Here is a 17,594-nt window from a genome sequence, read left to right on the forward strand (position 1 = left end):
TGTTGGGAGATTCTTTAGTGGTATATGAAACTAAGTTTCAAGCAATATCAAGTTTTCTCTTAACAAACCATTTTCAAGTGTATTTAAAATGGCCTTAGTTCAAGAAGTTTCAAGAATCCTTTCTTGTTGTAGGTCTTGGCCAGTCTGCGAACTGTACGAAACAACTTTGCTGCATTAACTAATTTGCAAGATCGAGCACCTAGCAAGTAAGATATCCTTTTTTCCCCTCTTTTTGCTGAACTTTTATATAAGTTTTCTCAACTTGATTGAACCCAAGGCAATATGTTAGACTTCTCTGTGTTGTTGCCACGTTGTCTAACCGTGTATACTAAGTCATATGATGTCCTGTTAATTTTCTATAAATACTTTGTGGTGATGGTTCTAATATCAGAAATGAAGCAGTATGACAAATAAATATGGTGATTCCATCTGTCAGAAATCATCTGGCATGATCAGTCCTCTGCCCAGTTATTTACACTCAGGGTAACTTTATAGTTTTGGCTTACTTCATAAATTAACCGTGGGTGAATAATCTCATCACACCTTAAGATCAGCTGAAAGTCATCCTCTCAGGACAACGATGATTTGGAGAAGTGACATCTCATAGCAAAGACCTTTGATTCTCCTGCTGTTACTGGCTTTCAGATCAGCAGCATTCATGGAGCAATTAATAGAATTGTGGTTTATATGACAACAGGGAAAGCATTTGAAAGATGGGAAACGATTATCATTTCAGGTTCTTGATAAAGGCAAAAAAATCTAAAAAGATAAAAGTAATTTTTCAATATTAAATGGAAAACTGGTTTGCTGTTATTTCAATGTCCTTTTTTAAAAAAAAATCTGTTATTAATAAGAAATAAGATATTAAAATACAAACTTCAAATAATTTTCCAGAAGGAATAAAAACATTTAAATCAATATTAAGAGGATAGTGAATATAAGTATATTATAACTTTTTTTTTTTTTTTAAATGGAGTCTTGCCCTGTCGCCCAGGCTGGAGTGCACTGGCGCGATCTTGGCTCACTGCAAGCTCCACCTCCTGAGTTCACGCCATTCTTCTGCCTCAGCCTCCCGAGTGCCTGGGACTACAGGTACCCACCACCACACCAGGCTCATTTTTTTGTATTTTTAGTAGAGACGAGGTTTCACCCTGTTAGCCAGGATGGTCTCGATCTCCTGACCTTGTGATCCGCCCGCCTCGGCCTCCTAAAGTGCTGGGATTACAGGCATGAGCCACCGCGCCCGGATGGAACTACAACGTATCTAAGTGTATAACATTTCATAGTAGTTAGTACTTCTTAAAAACAATGAAAAATCTGAACTTTCCATTTCATAATAATAAAATTGACCTCCCAAATTCACAGTTTTTATTATCAAAAATAGCTCTGGTCATTATTCAAGTACTTCTTGTGATAGAAAAAAAAGTTTTAAAAAATCAATATAAATGTAACAATGCAAGTTATTGGAATGGAACCCATTAGATTCTGTTTTTCCAGATAATGAATTTTCACAGTCCTATTCTCTCAGCCCGAACACTTCTCATCTTCTTCTTCCTCTCTTCATCTACTGAGCTAATTGTCATTCATTCTTTGGATTGCAGCTTAAATACAATTCCTTTTGGAGCACTGCCCCTGGCAATACCCAACGTAGACACACTCACAAGCCCTAATCAAAGTGACGTGCCTTTCCATCTCTGTCTGGTTGTACCTTGTACCTGATTCCTGTGTTAGCACGTATCTCTCTGTGCTCCTGTTGCCTGTTTGTCTACTGGGATGCTCCTGAACACTGTCAGTTCCCAGTGAGTAGGAATGTAGTTGGTTCACATTTGTATTCCATGTGCCTAGTATAATACAGAGTCTTATCAGTCTGCAAAGGCCTGTTCACTGAAAGGGTAAAGTAGTAACTCAGCATGTAAAATCTGAGGGCATGCTTTGAGGTACCCCTTCATTACCAATCACATTTTCCATGTAACATGGCCGCACAATATCACACTGACCTCAGCGGCCCCCTTGGGCTTTGGGGATTTGGTAGCTTATAAGATCAGTCACCTCCCCCTTAGAAAGTCTCAGCTCTGCGGAAGAAATGAAGTTACTGGTTGTCACTCGCAAACTTTTTAGTCTTGAATTTTACCCGGGAAACTGGGATTTTTGTCTTTAAAAGGTGAACAAGAAACTCCGTTTATGCTTCCTTTATATATAGTCACCTGGATACCAGCATTTAAATCTGCGGCAGGCAGGCAAATAGTTGATCAGTCAGGCTCCAGAGATGATCTGAGGCCTGTTTCTCTGCAAGACAGAAGTTTTCAGCTGACATACAGGGACAGAACACATTGAAATGGCAAGGAGGAGCTAGAAGAAAACAGAAAATCATAGCTTAAGCCTGAACTTCCTCTCTGCCTTGACAATGCCCAGGGTGACATCTAACCAAACAGTGTTATCTGGCAGACTCTAAGTAAAGGCCACTGTGGTCTTCCTTTTGGTCAATGCAAATTTGTGCCTCCATTACTGATTCAAACCAAATCGGCTTCTTTGGGTATCAGAATAGTAGGATTCAATCTATACACGGCTAAACTCAACTCTGTTCAGCGAGAACAAAGTGCTGTAACTCTGCCTCATCACATGATGACCCTGGAGGAACCAGAACTTTCTCGCTAGGCACTCACAGAGCCGCTAGAACATTTCCAAGCTCATCCTTGGATTTTGTGGAAGGCATGTGCTGCTTTGCACAAGCCACTTTTTTTTTTTTTTTTTTTTTTTTTTTGAGACGGAGTCTCTTCACTCTGTCGCCCAGGCTGGAGTGCAGTGGCATGATCTTGGCTCATTGCAAGCTCTGCCTCCCGGGTTCACACCATTCTCCTGCCTCAGCCTCCAGAGTAACTGGGACCACAGGCGCCCACAACCACGCCTGGCTAATTTTTTGTATTTTTAGTAGCGACGGGGTTTCACCGTGTTAGCCAGGATGGTCTCGATCTCCTGACCTTGTGATTCGCCCACCTCGGCCTCCCAAAGTGCTAAGATTACAGGCATGAGCCACTGCACCTGGCCCACACATTGCTGACTTGTTAACACACTACTGGTTCCTGTCACCTTGGGTTTTTTGCTTTTGTTTTGCCTTTGTGATTTTTTATTCCACAAGTGAGTTCTGGCTCATTTGTCATTAAAGGAGGTATCGATGCAACCCTGGATCAAAGGATTAATATTTTCTGCTTGCCATTACCTGTTCAGATATCAAGTTCCTGAGTGCCAGTTAATTGTAGGATTGATAGTAAAAGGAGATAATCAGTAACAAGTCAACCATTTGGTTTTCCAAAACTGTAGAGTAGTGTAAAAATATTAATTTCATACCATTCCCAGACAAAATCAATGGTTTCTAAATTTTCACAGAGCAAGAACTAAAAAGGAATAATCAGGATATCGATTATTTGAATGATAAACTCTTAGCAAGAAGGTAACAGGTAACACTCTGTTCTGCACAGCAACACCCCATCTCTTAAAAAAATAAAGTTTTATTAGCCAAGCATGGTGACATGCACCTGTAGTCCCAGCTACTTGAGAGGCTGAGGTGGTAGGGGGAATCACTAGAGCTCAGGAGTTCAAGGCTGCGATGAGCTATGATCACACCACTGGACTCCAGCCTGGGCAACAGCCTGGGCAACCCTGTCTCAAAAAAAATTATTTTTTAATTTTAAAAAGAAGAAGATAATTACTGGTATATAGACCAGAGCTATTTCAGAGCAGTTACTTAAAATATTAACCTTTTAGTTTATCGAGTTTAAATTCTCCCCATTTTTCCCCTAACCATTTTATTTTATAATTAAAAAAACTAAAAGAATTCAGAAGTAAAATTTGGTGCATTTTCAATCAAACACAAAATTTTAATCACAAACTGATACCAATAAACTTAAGAGCAATGAAAGGGAGCCAGAGGCTGAGTGGAACTAGTGAGAATTTACAAAATCCCAGGCTGCTTTCCCCAAGTTTCCCGCACCCTGCTAAGAGATTCATCATCTCAGCAAGGCATATTTGAAGAGCCTGATGCTATCGGCACATATGTGAGGCTGTGCATACAGGTTCCACAAAAACATCTAAAACTAAGGCAACAAAGCAGAGCATAGGCCCTAGGATCACATTCATTTAGTTCAAATCTCAGCTTTGTTACTTAAAACTAGTTCTTCAAATTCTCAAAGTTTTGGTTTTGTCATTGGTAAAATGAGAACAATGAAACTTACTTCCTTAAGGCTTATCATGAGGATTAAATGAGATAATTCATTTAAAGTGCTTATTTTGCAATGTCTGATCCACAGGAAGTGTTTATTAAGTGTTAGCCATTGGTAGAGGCAATATATATATATAATTATTATATACCTTATATATGTATCAGACATCTTTGAATGTATCTAAAAGTTTTTTAAATCATTATATTTTAAAAGCTGTCAATTACAAGTAATAACTTTGTAAAGTTATATTTCAAAAATGTTGATGGATACTTAATAAATGATATTCTTTTCAACATAATTTATTAAGCACTGACTGAATACTGGATGCATTGTACTAGGCTGTGTAGGGAATATAAGTTAATCAGACAACATGCTTTATTTTTTAACTTCAAGGGGTTTATAGTAATTTTGTGGAACTTGGCAAACATCTGAAAACTTAGAGAATACAAGATAGAATTTATTTAAGTACCTTTGGCTTAGAGTATTTCTAAAGCCTCTACTGTATCTATTTGGACAAGCCATTAATATACCTCTCTAACAAAGATATCAGAAATATAAGAATATAAGAAAGGAAATATAAGGAAACAGGAAAAAGTTCAAATAGCTTCTCTAGTTATAAGATAGTTTACAATAAATCATTCACTTCTAATAATGTACAGGCAATCATGAGAATATATGCCAACAATAAAAATTTCTTAACCCTGCATTACGGAAAGCAATTATACATTGACTGCTTTTTCAAATTCAGAGTCTGTACGCCCTGGCTTCAGTCAATAAAATCAGTAAGAATTTCCTCTTCTCTCATGTCCCAGTGACACTTACATCAGCTTTATTTACCCCAAGTCAATCACTGTGAGATTTTACTGTTTTCTTTTTGGACATGTGTGATCTGAGCCATAATACAAAGAACGCCTAGGGACTTGTCTGGCTAGTCTGAAAGAAATCATTTGCATGTCCAAACTTAAAAATAATTCTTTAAAGTAAAAGGCTGTATCTGAAATGACTCAGAGAGCGATCAAATCAACAAGCCCCACATATTTACTGCTTTGTATTTTTCTGTCTTTGTCAGAAGATCACCCATGTGCAACCAACCATCCATCAACAAAGCCACCATAACAGGTAAGAAAGATCTGGAGCTTATTCTTCATGTGTCTAGGAAGAAACCATTTCTGCCAAAAGTCAATATAACACCAACACCAATTTCATGCTGCAATTTGAAAATGTTAAAGAAATAAATTCTTTCTTCTCTACATTATCATTTCTATCATTGATCTCACAAATTGTCTAAGCTGTTATTTGGAAAATTTTTACTGGTTTACATTTTTTTACCGATGTACATTATTTTTAACCATTTAACTATGTGCTTATACTCATTTGAGCATTGCTCTGGGCATTTGTATTTTGAGAGATGGTGTTACTTTCAAGTCGCTTCCCATTCTGGTTCCACACATGTGTTATTAGCATGATATAATATGTCATCATTTAGTTTAATAAGAGTGAAGGCATAAATAAAAGGAGTAACATGTTGGTTCGTCAATATCTCACTTGTGTGTAGGAAGGAACATTGTTTCAGTAGTCCAATAAAGAACTGAGAGAGCTGAGAAGAAACTCAGTTTGGGAGGGGAGAGAAGTTAATATACAATACAGAAAAAAGTTCAATGAGATCAAAACACAGGGATCTATAAATGTTTGGGAAAGAAAAATAAGAGGAAAGATGAGAGAAGTCAAGTGCATAAAAATAAAATTATCTCAATTCCTGTTAGTCTGTTTTAGGCACAGAACTTGACCCCAACTGAACCAAAAACAGAATGCATGATCTCATTTTGCTGAACCTGAAACCAAATTGAACTCTTTTGACTATTTCTTGAAACCCCAGTTGATTCATTAAAATAATGGCCTGGAAAAGAAAACCTATGGTTTCTAAAATTGTTACCAGAAGAAAATTAGCATATTCTCAAAACTAAAACATTCTTCATTGGATTCAAGTGTCTTCCTTTAGCTCCAACCTATAATGTGCTAAGGAGCTCTTATTAAGTTATTAGTGAGTACACTTTGGTTGAAATTTAACTTTATCTTGTCCAGATGTCTGTTTCTGTTTGTGGACACCACATTAGAGTTGATTCTGGTATCATTGTTAATGTCATCTTTTCTGAAAGTCATCAAGTGGAACTTATATTTCAATGAATGTTAAATTATTGATTCTCTTCTTCATGTTTCTCTTTCAAAATATTATTGGTGATGACTTCCAGTTATCATTTTATAGTACATATATGGTTAACCAGTTTTGTTCTTGATATTGATCAAGAAATGAACAATAGGGCCAGGAGTGGTGGCTCACACTTGTAATCCCAGCACTTTGGGAGGCCGAGGTGGGTGGATCACTTGAGGCCAGCAGTCCAAGACCAGCCTGGCCAACATGGCGAAACACCATCTCTACTAAAAATACAAAGCTTAGCGTGGTGGTGAGCACCTGTAATCCAAGCTACTTGGGAGTCTGAGGCAGGAGAATCGCTTGAACCCAGGAGGCAGAGGTTGCAGTGAGCCAAGATTGTGCTACTGCACTCCAGCCTGGGCAACAGAGTAAGACTGTCTCAAAAAAAAAAAAAAAAAAAAAAAAAAAAAAAAGAGAAAGAGAGATGAACAATAAAAATTCCTGTATGCTAAAATAAATACTTTGAGTAACTGATTTCTTCTGCCAAAATTCAAATTCAATATAAATGAGGCTAAACTGAGTTGGAGGTGTGCTCTGTTTCTATGCACTTTCCTATGTTGAGGTATGGACAAGCCTACATTTATGACCTTGTACCTGGGGCCTCTAGTGAGAGAAGCCACATGGAAGCTGGTCTTCATGCTGCTTCAGGCACTAGATCTGACCCCTATCAAGAGGGACTACCCTCAACCCCCAATTTTGTAATAAGCAAGAACTGACATTGCTGTTTGGGCAGAATGCAGTGCTATTTTGGTTCCTGGAAGCTTTTTTAGCTTGAGGTCACGTATGAGCTGGCCTCACAGGTGGAGCAGCATTCTGTCTCCCAGAAGAGCAGCATCAGGTACCAGTGGAAATTGTTGTGTCTGACAACAGATGGTTGGGTGCTCAGTGGTCAGGGCAGCTGCCCAGCCACCCCAGCAGATGCCAGACACAGATTAACAGGAGAGAGTAGCTACACTCAAAGGGCACAGACTTGATCTTAAGCATATGTGACAGACCTCACAGAAGCTCCTAGAAATGTATACATAGTAAGGGGGCCCTGGAACCATACCAGAGGGAATTATGAGTCACAGAAATTAAGAAATTAAGGTGAATATGGCCTCATTCATACCCTCAAGCTCCTGACCTGAGGCCTAGGGACAAGGGGGATACAGAAATACCTTATCTAGAAAGGGAAACGAATTAACTGTTGTTACCACTCAGTGCCGCTGGGCTCCTCACAAAGCACAACCGGAAATGAACTGACTAAAACTGGGAATTCATTTTTCTTGCCCAAACGTAGCAAACCAAGGTGGGAACATGGCATAAGGATGGAGGGATGAGGGCAGTAGCAGGGGAAGGTTCCCCTTTCTGAGCCCATTTTGGAAAAAGTGGGCCTTTAAAACCTCAGTACTAGTAATAATAATAGTGGTTGAGACTTTGACTTTAGTAAGATTTGAGACACTCAGAAAAGGCAGTGCTTGTGCCTTTCCTCCCTCCGCAACTGACCGCTCAGGCCCCACCCTCTAGGCTCACTCCCCCTGAAGTTGGAACCTGGCTGTACCTTGGCAGTAGTCCTGGGAAGGGCAAAGAAGTGTTAAAAAGAGTCAGTGAGGCACCCTTAAGATGAATGAGTTCCTATTGCTAGGGGTCAGACCTAGTGCCTGGAGCAGCATGAGGACCAGTTTCCATGTGGCTTCTGTCACTAGAGGCCCCAGGTACAGGTTCACAAATGTAGGCCTATCCATCCCTCAACATAGGAATAAGGTCTAGAGTAACAGTATAGCCTAACAGTTAAGTTCCTGGCTCATCCAAAAGGCTGCTAGAGCACACAGCTCCAAGTGCCTCTGGAGGGCACCTCCACAGAACATCACGATATGGTCCCCCTAGAATTGTACCACGTGTTTGCTTTGCCTGCCCAGAACTCAAATCATGCTCTATCATGAGAGCTTTGTGGCCCTGGGCAGGTTGCATACCCTTTCTCTGCTCAGTTTCCTTGGCTATAATATAGTGACACTGCTTCCTACAGTTGTTGTTGGGTTGAATGAGTGAACACACGTGTTGCTCTTAGCATAGTGCCTCACAGAGCCAGCACTTAATACATCTTTTTAAATTCCATTTTGTTGTTATTACTTGGTTTTGTTTTTAGGACCCACCGTATAGATAGAACTAGGGGTTTCTTCATCAGTTCAGGCTGCCTTAACAGAGTACCATAGACTGGGTGGCTTATAAACAACATACGTTTATTTCTCACAGTTCTGGAGGCTGGAAGTCTGAGATCAGGATGCCAGCACGGTTGGGTTCTGGTGAGAGCCTTCTTCTCAGTTGCATCAGTGCTCTTTATAAGGGCACTAGTCTCATTTGTGAATGTTGAGTGCTCCACCCTCACAACCTAATCACCTCCCACAGGCCCAGCCTCCAAATATCAACACATAGGGGGTTAGGATATTGAATGAATTTTGGGGGCACACAAACACTCAGTCCATAACAAGGGGTAATGGAAAGAATAAGACAAAGACACAAAGGAAGGAAAGGGAACAGTGAGAGAAAGGCAAGCTTGCAGGATCATAAGAGGAAAACTTATGGGTCCTTAAATTGGCCAAAATGGATGCACTTGCTTTGTGCCCATCAAAATGGGGTCTCCCACTGCTCCCAGCACTGTCTCCTTTATTCTCATCACAATTCACAGATGCTGGTGGCTTTGCGATAGAGATGATACACTGTTGTTCAGGATGAATTTCAAAGTCTAAGAACTCACTTTTGAGTCATAGTTGTTTGACGGAGAAACATTAATTCTCTATCACTTTTCTGTAAACCAACTCTAATTTTAAAAAAGAAGAGTTAAGAACTTCAGCTGTCTACATATGACATACCATGCTTTCTAAGGAGTTGTCCCATAGAATTTACAATGCCCTCTTCCTCTTTTCAAGGTTATTACATTTGACATGTGTTAAAGCCAGGAGACTTTGATTTTTTTTTTTTTTTCTTGAGACAGAGTTTTGCTCTTATCGCCCAGGCTGGAGTGCAATGGCGTGATCTGAGTCTCACTGCAACCTCCACCTCCTGGGTTCAAGCAATTCTCCTGCATCAGTCTCCCAACTAGCTGGGATTACAGATGTCCACCACCATGCCCTGCTAACTTTTTGTGTTTTTAGTAGAGATAGAGTTTCACTATATTAGCCAGGATGGTCTTGAACTCCTGACCTCAGGTGATCCACCCACCTCGGCCTCCCAAAATGTTGGGATTACAGGCATAAGCCACTGCACCCAGCCAAGAGTTCGATTTTATAGCATTAGGGTTTTAAAGCAGATAGGTCACTGACCAGTTTTTATTTCCATATATAGTAGGCAAACATACAGGTCTAAAATGATCTAACAGTTCCTTAAAAGTAAGGCTTTGAAGTGTGCATTTAAAAAAGAGACTTACTACTAAGTAGCTCTTTTGCTCTTTAGTGTGGTATGACAAAGATGATGTGTGTCATTTGGAGCCTGAATGTGAATCCAGTCTCTCCCTTTTGCTTCATTTCCTCATTTTGGAGACTTGAGTACCTAACACTTAGGACTGTTGCAAGAATTCAAAGAGATAAGTTATATAAAAGGATAAAGTTCAAGTTGGGCATGGTGGCACACGCCTATAATCCGAGCTACTCAGGAGACCAGGGTGGGAGGACTGCTTGAGCTCGGGAATTCAAGACCAGCCTGGGCAATGTAATGAGAGACCTTGTCTCCTAAAGAAAAAAAAAATGGAGGCCAGGCATGGTAGCTCATGCCTGTAATCTCAGCACTTTGGGAGGCCGAGGCAGGTGGATCACCAGGTCAGGAATTCAAGACCAGCCTGGCCGAGATGGTTAAACCCCGTCCCTACTAAAAATACAAGAATTACCCCAGCACGGTGTCAGGTGCCTGTAATCCCAGCTACTCGGGAGGCTGAGACAGGAAATCACTTGAACTCTGAGGGCGGAGGTTGCAGTGAGCTGAGATCAGGCCACTGCACTCCAGCCTGAGCGACAGAGTGAGGCTCCGTCTCAAAAAAAAAAAAAAAAAAAAAAAAAGGAAAGAAAGAAAAGAAAGGACAGAGTTCCGAATGTGATGAGGAACTCACCAAGTGTTTCTTCCTACAGCCCTGTCCCATGCCTGACTTTTTTTGTTGTTGTTGTTCCTAAATCTGATTTAAAAACTGGTAGAATAGAGGTAGCAGAGAATATTGGTGTGTCAGCTTCTTTGGTACACTTCATTTATGATTTTGTTTTCACATAGTCATGGCATGACATTTTTAGTAATCTTTTTATCACTTAGAGTAAGGCTCACCTACATACATCCTTAATGTATGGTGCACACCAGAAGTAAAGAGTGCGTTGGAACATGAGAGGGTGGCAAAGAGTCAGAGATGCCCATGCCATACCTGTATTGGGACAGTGATCCCATTTTTGAAGTACAGCCGTGTAGCTTGGAGCATAGTCAGTCCCTGCAAGCATTTCGTTTTCAAACAATGTTAGCTCAAGGCCAAGTGTTCTGCAGCCATCTCATTAAATGTTGCTACATCTTCACAGTACCATTTTCAATGTTTCTGAATTTCCATATTTCCAATATGTTTATTTAATCATCTTCAGTTAGAGGATTTTCACGCAAGGACCCAACTCTAAAGAAACTTATTTAAATATCTTTATTTTAAAGATGAAAAAACTGAGACCTAGTGAGAGAAGGTGCTGCTTAGTGACAAAGCCAGGAATAAACACGTGGTTCCTTTTTCGAGTCCATGGTCCTTCTTACACCTTTATAAAGTAAAATAACCCATTAGATTTGGGTAGCCTTTACACCCACCATGGAAGTATAGGTTTTAGAGAAAGTAAATGAAGTATTAACATTAACTAATGAGTAGTAGATGTGGCATTGTATTATTTGTATGTGAGCTTGAAAATTTCTCATCCCAACCTCTCACTGGACATGTCTTTATAGTTATAGCTATTTTGATTATATCTACTTCTTATACCCCAGAGGCATACAGACCAGCAGCTTAAGGCAAAGGACTTCTGGCTTTTGACTTTGGAAAATACAAATTCTTCTGCAGGAGCAGTGAAACTAGTACAGCTGCCTGCTCTTTACCTGTAGGGGGAGACACATGATGCAGTGACAAACATAGAACAACACAGAAGTGGTTTTAGTCTAGAAGAAAAAAAAAAAAAAACGGTCTGAGTCTTCATTCCATTTTGTATTTTTTTACCCTGAAGATTCATGGCTTCATTAAAAACAGTAAGTGCATTCTAAATAGAATTTAGTCAATTGGCAAGTAGAGAATTAAAAAGTAAACTACCCAAATAATGCTAGTCTGTTAAAACACAATGAGAAGAAATTTAATCTTATATGTTTATTGTTCTAAAGCACAAGAAGTTTCTAAGAATTAATAAGGGGGAAAAACAATAACGATATTTAACTGGGACAATTTTTTTTTTTTTGTTATCTGGGCTAATCGCTTAATGCTTTGAGCTTATTGAATGAAAGAATCTGAGCAACTATTTCATGGTGACAATAACGATGCTGGCTACTTACTTAGATCTGCCTTGTAAGTCTGTGTGTGTGTGATAAAAGCAAGTAGTATATATAATTTTTTTAAAACGAAATATAGAGACAGCTAATAGATGGGAGCAAGAACCATATAAAGAAGGCAAAAAGGATCTACGTGAGAGAAATATGTAAGTCCTCAGGGGATACTGAAGTAAAACATGTATTGTGTCAGTGTATAGGGAAGACAGGAGACCCAGCCATTGCCAGAGAAGCCCCACTTCCTCCTCAACCACCAGCAGGCAGCAGCTTCATGCTGTAGTTCTTTTTTTTTTCCTTTAATAGAGTAAAGGTTGTGGCCACACTTTAATAATTGCAGAAAATATGTGTTCATTAAGCTTTTTAAAAAATGTGATTAAAAAATGCTGATGATACATTATGTTTAATAGCTTTAATAAAAAACTGATAAAGCATCGAATACATCCAGTGACTGTTGGATGTCCTAAATCTTTTAAGCTAAAGGAGTTTACTTTTACAAAAATCCTCATTGAAAAAGAATCTTCTGGCAAAATCATTGAACTGAAAGATTTGCATAAATGCATGGAGTATGACTATTTATTAGTTAAACTTATGATCTTTTAGTGCAGTAAAAGTCAGTTTTCTTTCTTACAAATTAATTTGTTTTGGCCATTTATGCTTTTATTTAGATAAGTAGAGCCATACCTATTAATATATAAAAAGATCAGATCTGACACAGTGGCTTTTTGACCAGAGATTGATTGAAGTTAGACTTGGTTTTATGAATAGTGAAAACAAGTGCTATGGCCTAATTGTGAGGAGAAATAATTTAATTGTACCTCTCTTGTCTGAATATCTGATTTGGATGCTTTGTTATAACTTTAATTGAAATAATTAAATGGGGCTGCATATTCATTTAGTCCAGCAAAAACATTATGAGTCAAGCCACATATGTTAAAAACCCAGCTTTCCTCTTACTAGTTGTCTAATTTTGGTCAATGTACTTAAATTCTCCAAGTTTTGGAGGTATTCTTTATCAGTGAATTCTAACTCAGTGCTTAATATAGTACTTGGTACCCAGAATGTATTCAACAAATGTTACTTATCATTATTGCTATAATATTAGTATTATAATTATCTACGTGGTCAGCAGTATTTTCCATGCACCTTATATATAGCATACATAGGCTCTGGAGGTAAAATGTGACTACTGGTTCAAGAAATTTACAAAGTAAGGGAGAAGGAATTATAAATAGTTAAGTACTAGCTAAATGCCATGAATGAAGCCTTTATATTTTTTATTTCAATTAATTAATTAATTTTTAGAAATAGGGCCTCACTCTGTTGCCCAGGCTGGAGTGCAGTGGCACGATCTCGGCTCATTACAACGTCCGCCTCCCAACCTCAAGCAATCCTCCCACCTCAGCCTCCTGAGTAGCTGGAACTACAGGCATGCACCAACATGTGTGCCTAATTTTGTATTTTATTTTTTGTATTTTTTGCAGAGACGGCATTTTGCCATGTTGCCCAGGCTGATCTGGAACTCCTAGGCTCAAGCAATCTGCCAACCTCGGCCTCCCAAAGTGCTGGAATTATAGGTGTGAGCCACAGAGCCCGGACTGAAGCCTCTTTAAATATACACACACACACACACACATATGTATAAAATAAATATAAAATATATATTTATATATAATAAATACATATATAATAAATATGTATAATATATTTATATAACATTTATTATATAAATAAATATATAATATTTATATATAAATATGTAAATTATATAAAATATAATTATATATTAAATAAATACATATTTATTATATATAGATATATATATTAATATATAGAGAGAGAGCCAGTGGCTCTACCTAGGAAATGCTCCCTGGTAAATTTGAAGAACATAATGCTTTCCATGTGGTTAGGGGAGGATTGAGGATTACCTCACAACAAAAGACCAGCAAGAATAAGTATGGAAGCATGGAATGCTTGTCCATATCAGGGGACTGGGAGCAGTAAAGAACAAAATAAAATTAAAAGTGTATAGGAGCAACTGAACAGGAGGCTCCAGAGGTAGATTAAGGAAATAGTATTTGAGGCCTACGTAAATGACAGTGGACCTTAGTTTATGGGTAGTGGAAAATCATTGAGCATTTCCAATCGTAGGAAAAAATATGCATTTCAGAATGACAGTAATTGGAAGCAGTGTAGAAAGAGACTGAAAAGAAGAAAGACTAGGGGCAGCCCTATACTCTTCAGGGGGCTGTCACAGACCTTGTACCAGATCATGATAATGCAGCTCTGAACTGGGGTGGTAGTGGGGCTTTGGAGATGAGGGAATGGATTCACAACTCTTCAGAGATAGAGTTGAAGGGACTTGGGGGTTGATTAGAGCAGAGACCAAGGAAGAATAATTTTAAAGTGAAAGTGTGAGCCAGGTGTGGTGGCTCACGCCTGTAATCCCAACAGTTTGGGAGGCTGAGGCGGGTGGATTACCTGAGATCAGGAGTTCAAGACCAGCCTGGCCAACATGGTGAAACCCCATCTCTACTAAAAATACAAAAATTAGCTGGGCGTGGTGGCGGGCGCCTGTAGTCTCAGCTACTCGGGAGGTTGAGGCAGGAGAGTTGCTTGAACCCGGGAGGCAGAGGTTGCAGTGAGCCACGATGGCACCATTGTACTCCAGCCTGAGCAACAAGAGAGAAACTACGTCTCAAAAAAAAAAGTGAAAGTATACACATGTTCCTTACAGTGAATGTGCATAAAGGGTTAAAAACAATCCAAATGCTAAATAATGTATGAATTCTATTTAGGGATTTAAAAATTCCCATAATAAAATAATTTTAATTTATTTTTGAGAATATTTTAATAACATGGGAAAATGTTTATAATTTAAAGAATACATAATAAAGTGCTGTGTGGGCAATAGGCATGCATTTAATGCACTTTAACAATGTATATTGAATTGAACTTAAATTAATTTTAGTTGTTGACCAGTAGTTAGCAAAGGTAGATAGGTTTACCATTTTACATTGAATCTAGTGATAAACATGTTATTTCTCAGGTCCCAGTTGTTAGTTTGCCTCTCCTTGCCTAGAAAGGGCACTGGTGAGACCCAGCCTAAAAATATTTCAATATTATGGTGCCACAGTCGAGCATTCACTGTATTTTAAAATAATAATATCTCTCACATTGGGCAGCATTTTATGGACTATTGAGCCTATGACAAAAATGTTGTATTATCCTTCAGATGATCAGAAAAACTACCCTTAGGGCTGGATGCAGTGGCTCACACCTGTCATTCCAGCACTTTGGGAGGCAAGGGAGGAAGATGGCTTGAGGCCAGGAGTTTGAGGCAAGCCTGGGAAGCACAGTGAGACCTCCATCTCTACAAAATATTTTAAAAATTAGCTAGACATGGTAGTGCACACCTGTAATCCCAGCTACTCAGGAGGATCATTTATGCCCAGGAAGTCGATGCTGCAGTGAACCGTGATCGTGCCACTGCACTCTAGCCTGGGCTACAGAGCAAAACCCTGTCTCAAAGAAAGAAAAGCTACCACGTGAATAAAGGATCTCAATGTCCCCAAAGTCCACTCCTGCCAGCATCCCTTCCCCGCTGCCCTGAGTTTAAAAAGAGCAATACTTCACAAACCTGTCTCTGATCAAAGGAATCCCCAAGGGCTTCCTGAAAACAAACACAAAATGACTGATTCCCAGACTTTCCAGAACTGAATATCTAGGATAAGGCTCAGGATCTAAATTATTAACAAATACTCCCAGCTGAATGGCTTGATTGACCAAATTTGGGAGAATAATGGAATACTGAAGGAAGCAGGTGAGAGGGCTGCCTGTGTACAGTGTTGTCACTGAGTTGTTGGTAACTTGTTGGAAAATCCCTGTCTTTCTGGAAAGTGTATATAGTGACACTCACACCCTCATCTAACAAACAGTGCAGCCCAGGATAAGCAAGACCATATGTGCAAAGTGCTCCACGATTAGCGAAAGAAAATACAAGGTGATATTATTATCTGTGCTGACTTCGTCAAACTGGGCATCAGCGTCAGAGTCATCATCTGTTATCTCTCAAAATACATACAAGATTTTAAGTAGACCAGGTTGCTCCTCTCTGAGAAGAAAATCAAGTATCACGTCTACCTTTGTGGATGTGGGAGGGAGGGAGTTTGGGAAATGTTTAGTAACTGCTTTCTTTTTGTCTTCTCAGACACAGTACCAAGTCTCCTTAAACTAATAAAAGAAAAAAATATAAAAGAACCACACAAACTGCATTCTTCAGTCACTCCCTTTCTCCACAAAGTGCTCCCCACCCATTTCAGCCTTAAAAAATATTCTAGGCATACTCAGAAATACAATGACTGTGGTGGGGCAAAATGTTGAAAATTCCTTTGAGGCTTATTTCCCAAATTTTACTGGTAAGATGTTACACTGAATTATTTAACTCTAAATAAATAGGGAGTATACTCACAGCATCCTTTCTTTTGTTGTATCAGAAAGCCTCTCTCAAAAAATGCCTTAAAAATCAGTTGGATATGTTATTAATACTAATATTAATAAAAGTTAACATTTGCTGACATTTGAAATGTACTAAACCCTCTAGATGAGTAATCTTTTTAAACCTTATGATATCCAAAGACGTAGACATTGTTGCTATTCCTGCTTCATAGATGGGAAACTGGACTAGACAAGTTGAATAATTTGATTAAGATACATAGGTATCTTATGGATTAAATGACAAAGTATGGATTGACTCAGAGGGAGAATGTCAAGTTCTCTTCTAAAATGTTCTGGCCTGTACACGCATACACAAGTTGCTGGATCTGCTGGTCCTCAAAAGTTATTACCTAGGGACTTCTCTCTTTCTTCTTTTTTTTTCTCTCTCCTTCCCTCCCTCTCTCTCTCTCTCTGTTTCTCTTTTTCTGTTTTCTTTTGAGAACAGAAAACAAATGTATGCCATCTATTCCTGAATGTATATGAGTGGAGGGTAGGACAAGAGGAAGGATAAGACCTATGGATGCACAGAAACTCTTGGGGAAACCCTAAGAACTCTATATATAAGATAAGGTAAGGATTCCTGCCAGGGGTGTAGGATTCTTCAAGCACTCTCCAATTCCCACAGTTCTCTTCCTGACTCCTCTGAAGTGCCTTTTGTCACCAGAGTGCCCAGGGACAGAGCATCAACAAGGAAAGGCCCAGGTGTATGTGAGAAGTCAGGCAGATGGGGTGTTTCAGAAGAACTGGGGTAACGCAGTGCTTCAGCGTTAGCACTCACCTTGCTTCTGGGACACTTACAACAAAGGCCTGAAAGTGCAGGCCCCACCTACTAGGAATATTCATCTTCTCTTTGGGTGAAGTCTTTTCATGCCATTATCATCTCTTAGCTACCATTGCTACGCAAAAAATTTCCTAGCTCACCATCTCCGAATGCACTTCCTTGAGATATTTCTGATGCTTAAATATCCAGTGCTTTCTAGTGTGCCGTCTTCCTTCTCTTTTTTTTGTGGTTCCTTTTCAGCACTGTTGGTCCTGTGGAAGTATTTCTGATTGACCGTATTCTATAGGCCACGCAAAACAGATGGGTGTTTATGACATTCTCTTCTGGATATGTTTCTAATGTTTGCATATTAAACACAGAACTGTCCATGTAA

At 39.1% G+C, this 17,594-nt stretch overlaps 1 protein-coding gene across 13 annotated transcripts in view; it reads left to right on the top strand.

Annotated features, from left to right (window-relative positions):
- PDE4D (phosphodiesterase 4D) overlaps positions 1-17,594 on the top strand; it is a 1,590,976-nt gene that overhangs the window by 1,379,417 nt on the left and 193,965 nt on the right. For 12 of the 13 annotated variants that reach the window (XM_050794364.1, XM_050794365.1, XM_050794362.1 and 9 more), the window contains 2 exons: positions 133-206; positions 5,287-5,336. In XM_050794364.1, the coding sequence (XP_050650321.1) occupies positions 133-206; positions 5,287-5,336 (124 nt within the window). The remainder of the gene's footprint in view (positions 1-132; positions 207-5,286; positions 5,337-17,594) is intronic. The other variant, XM_050794374.1, reaches the window with a different exon arrangement.

Source organism: Macaca thibetana, chromosome 6, assembly GCF_024542745.1.
Source record: "Macaca thibetana thibetana isolate TM-01 chromosome 6, ASM2454274v1, whole genome shotgun sequence".
In the NCBI taxonomy this organism is placed as follows: Eukaryota; Metazoa; Chordata; class Mammalia; order Primates; family Cercopithecidae; genus Macaca; species Macaca thibetana.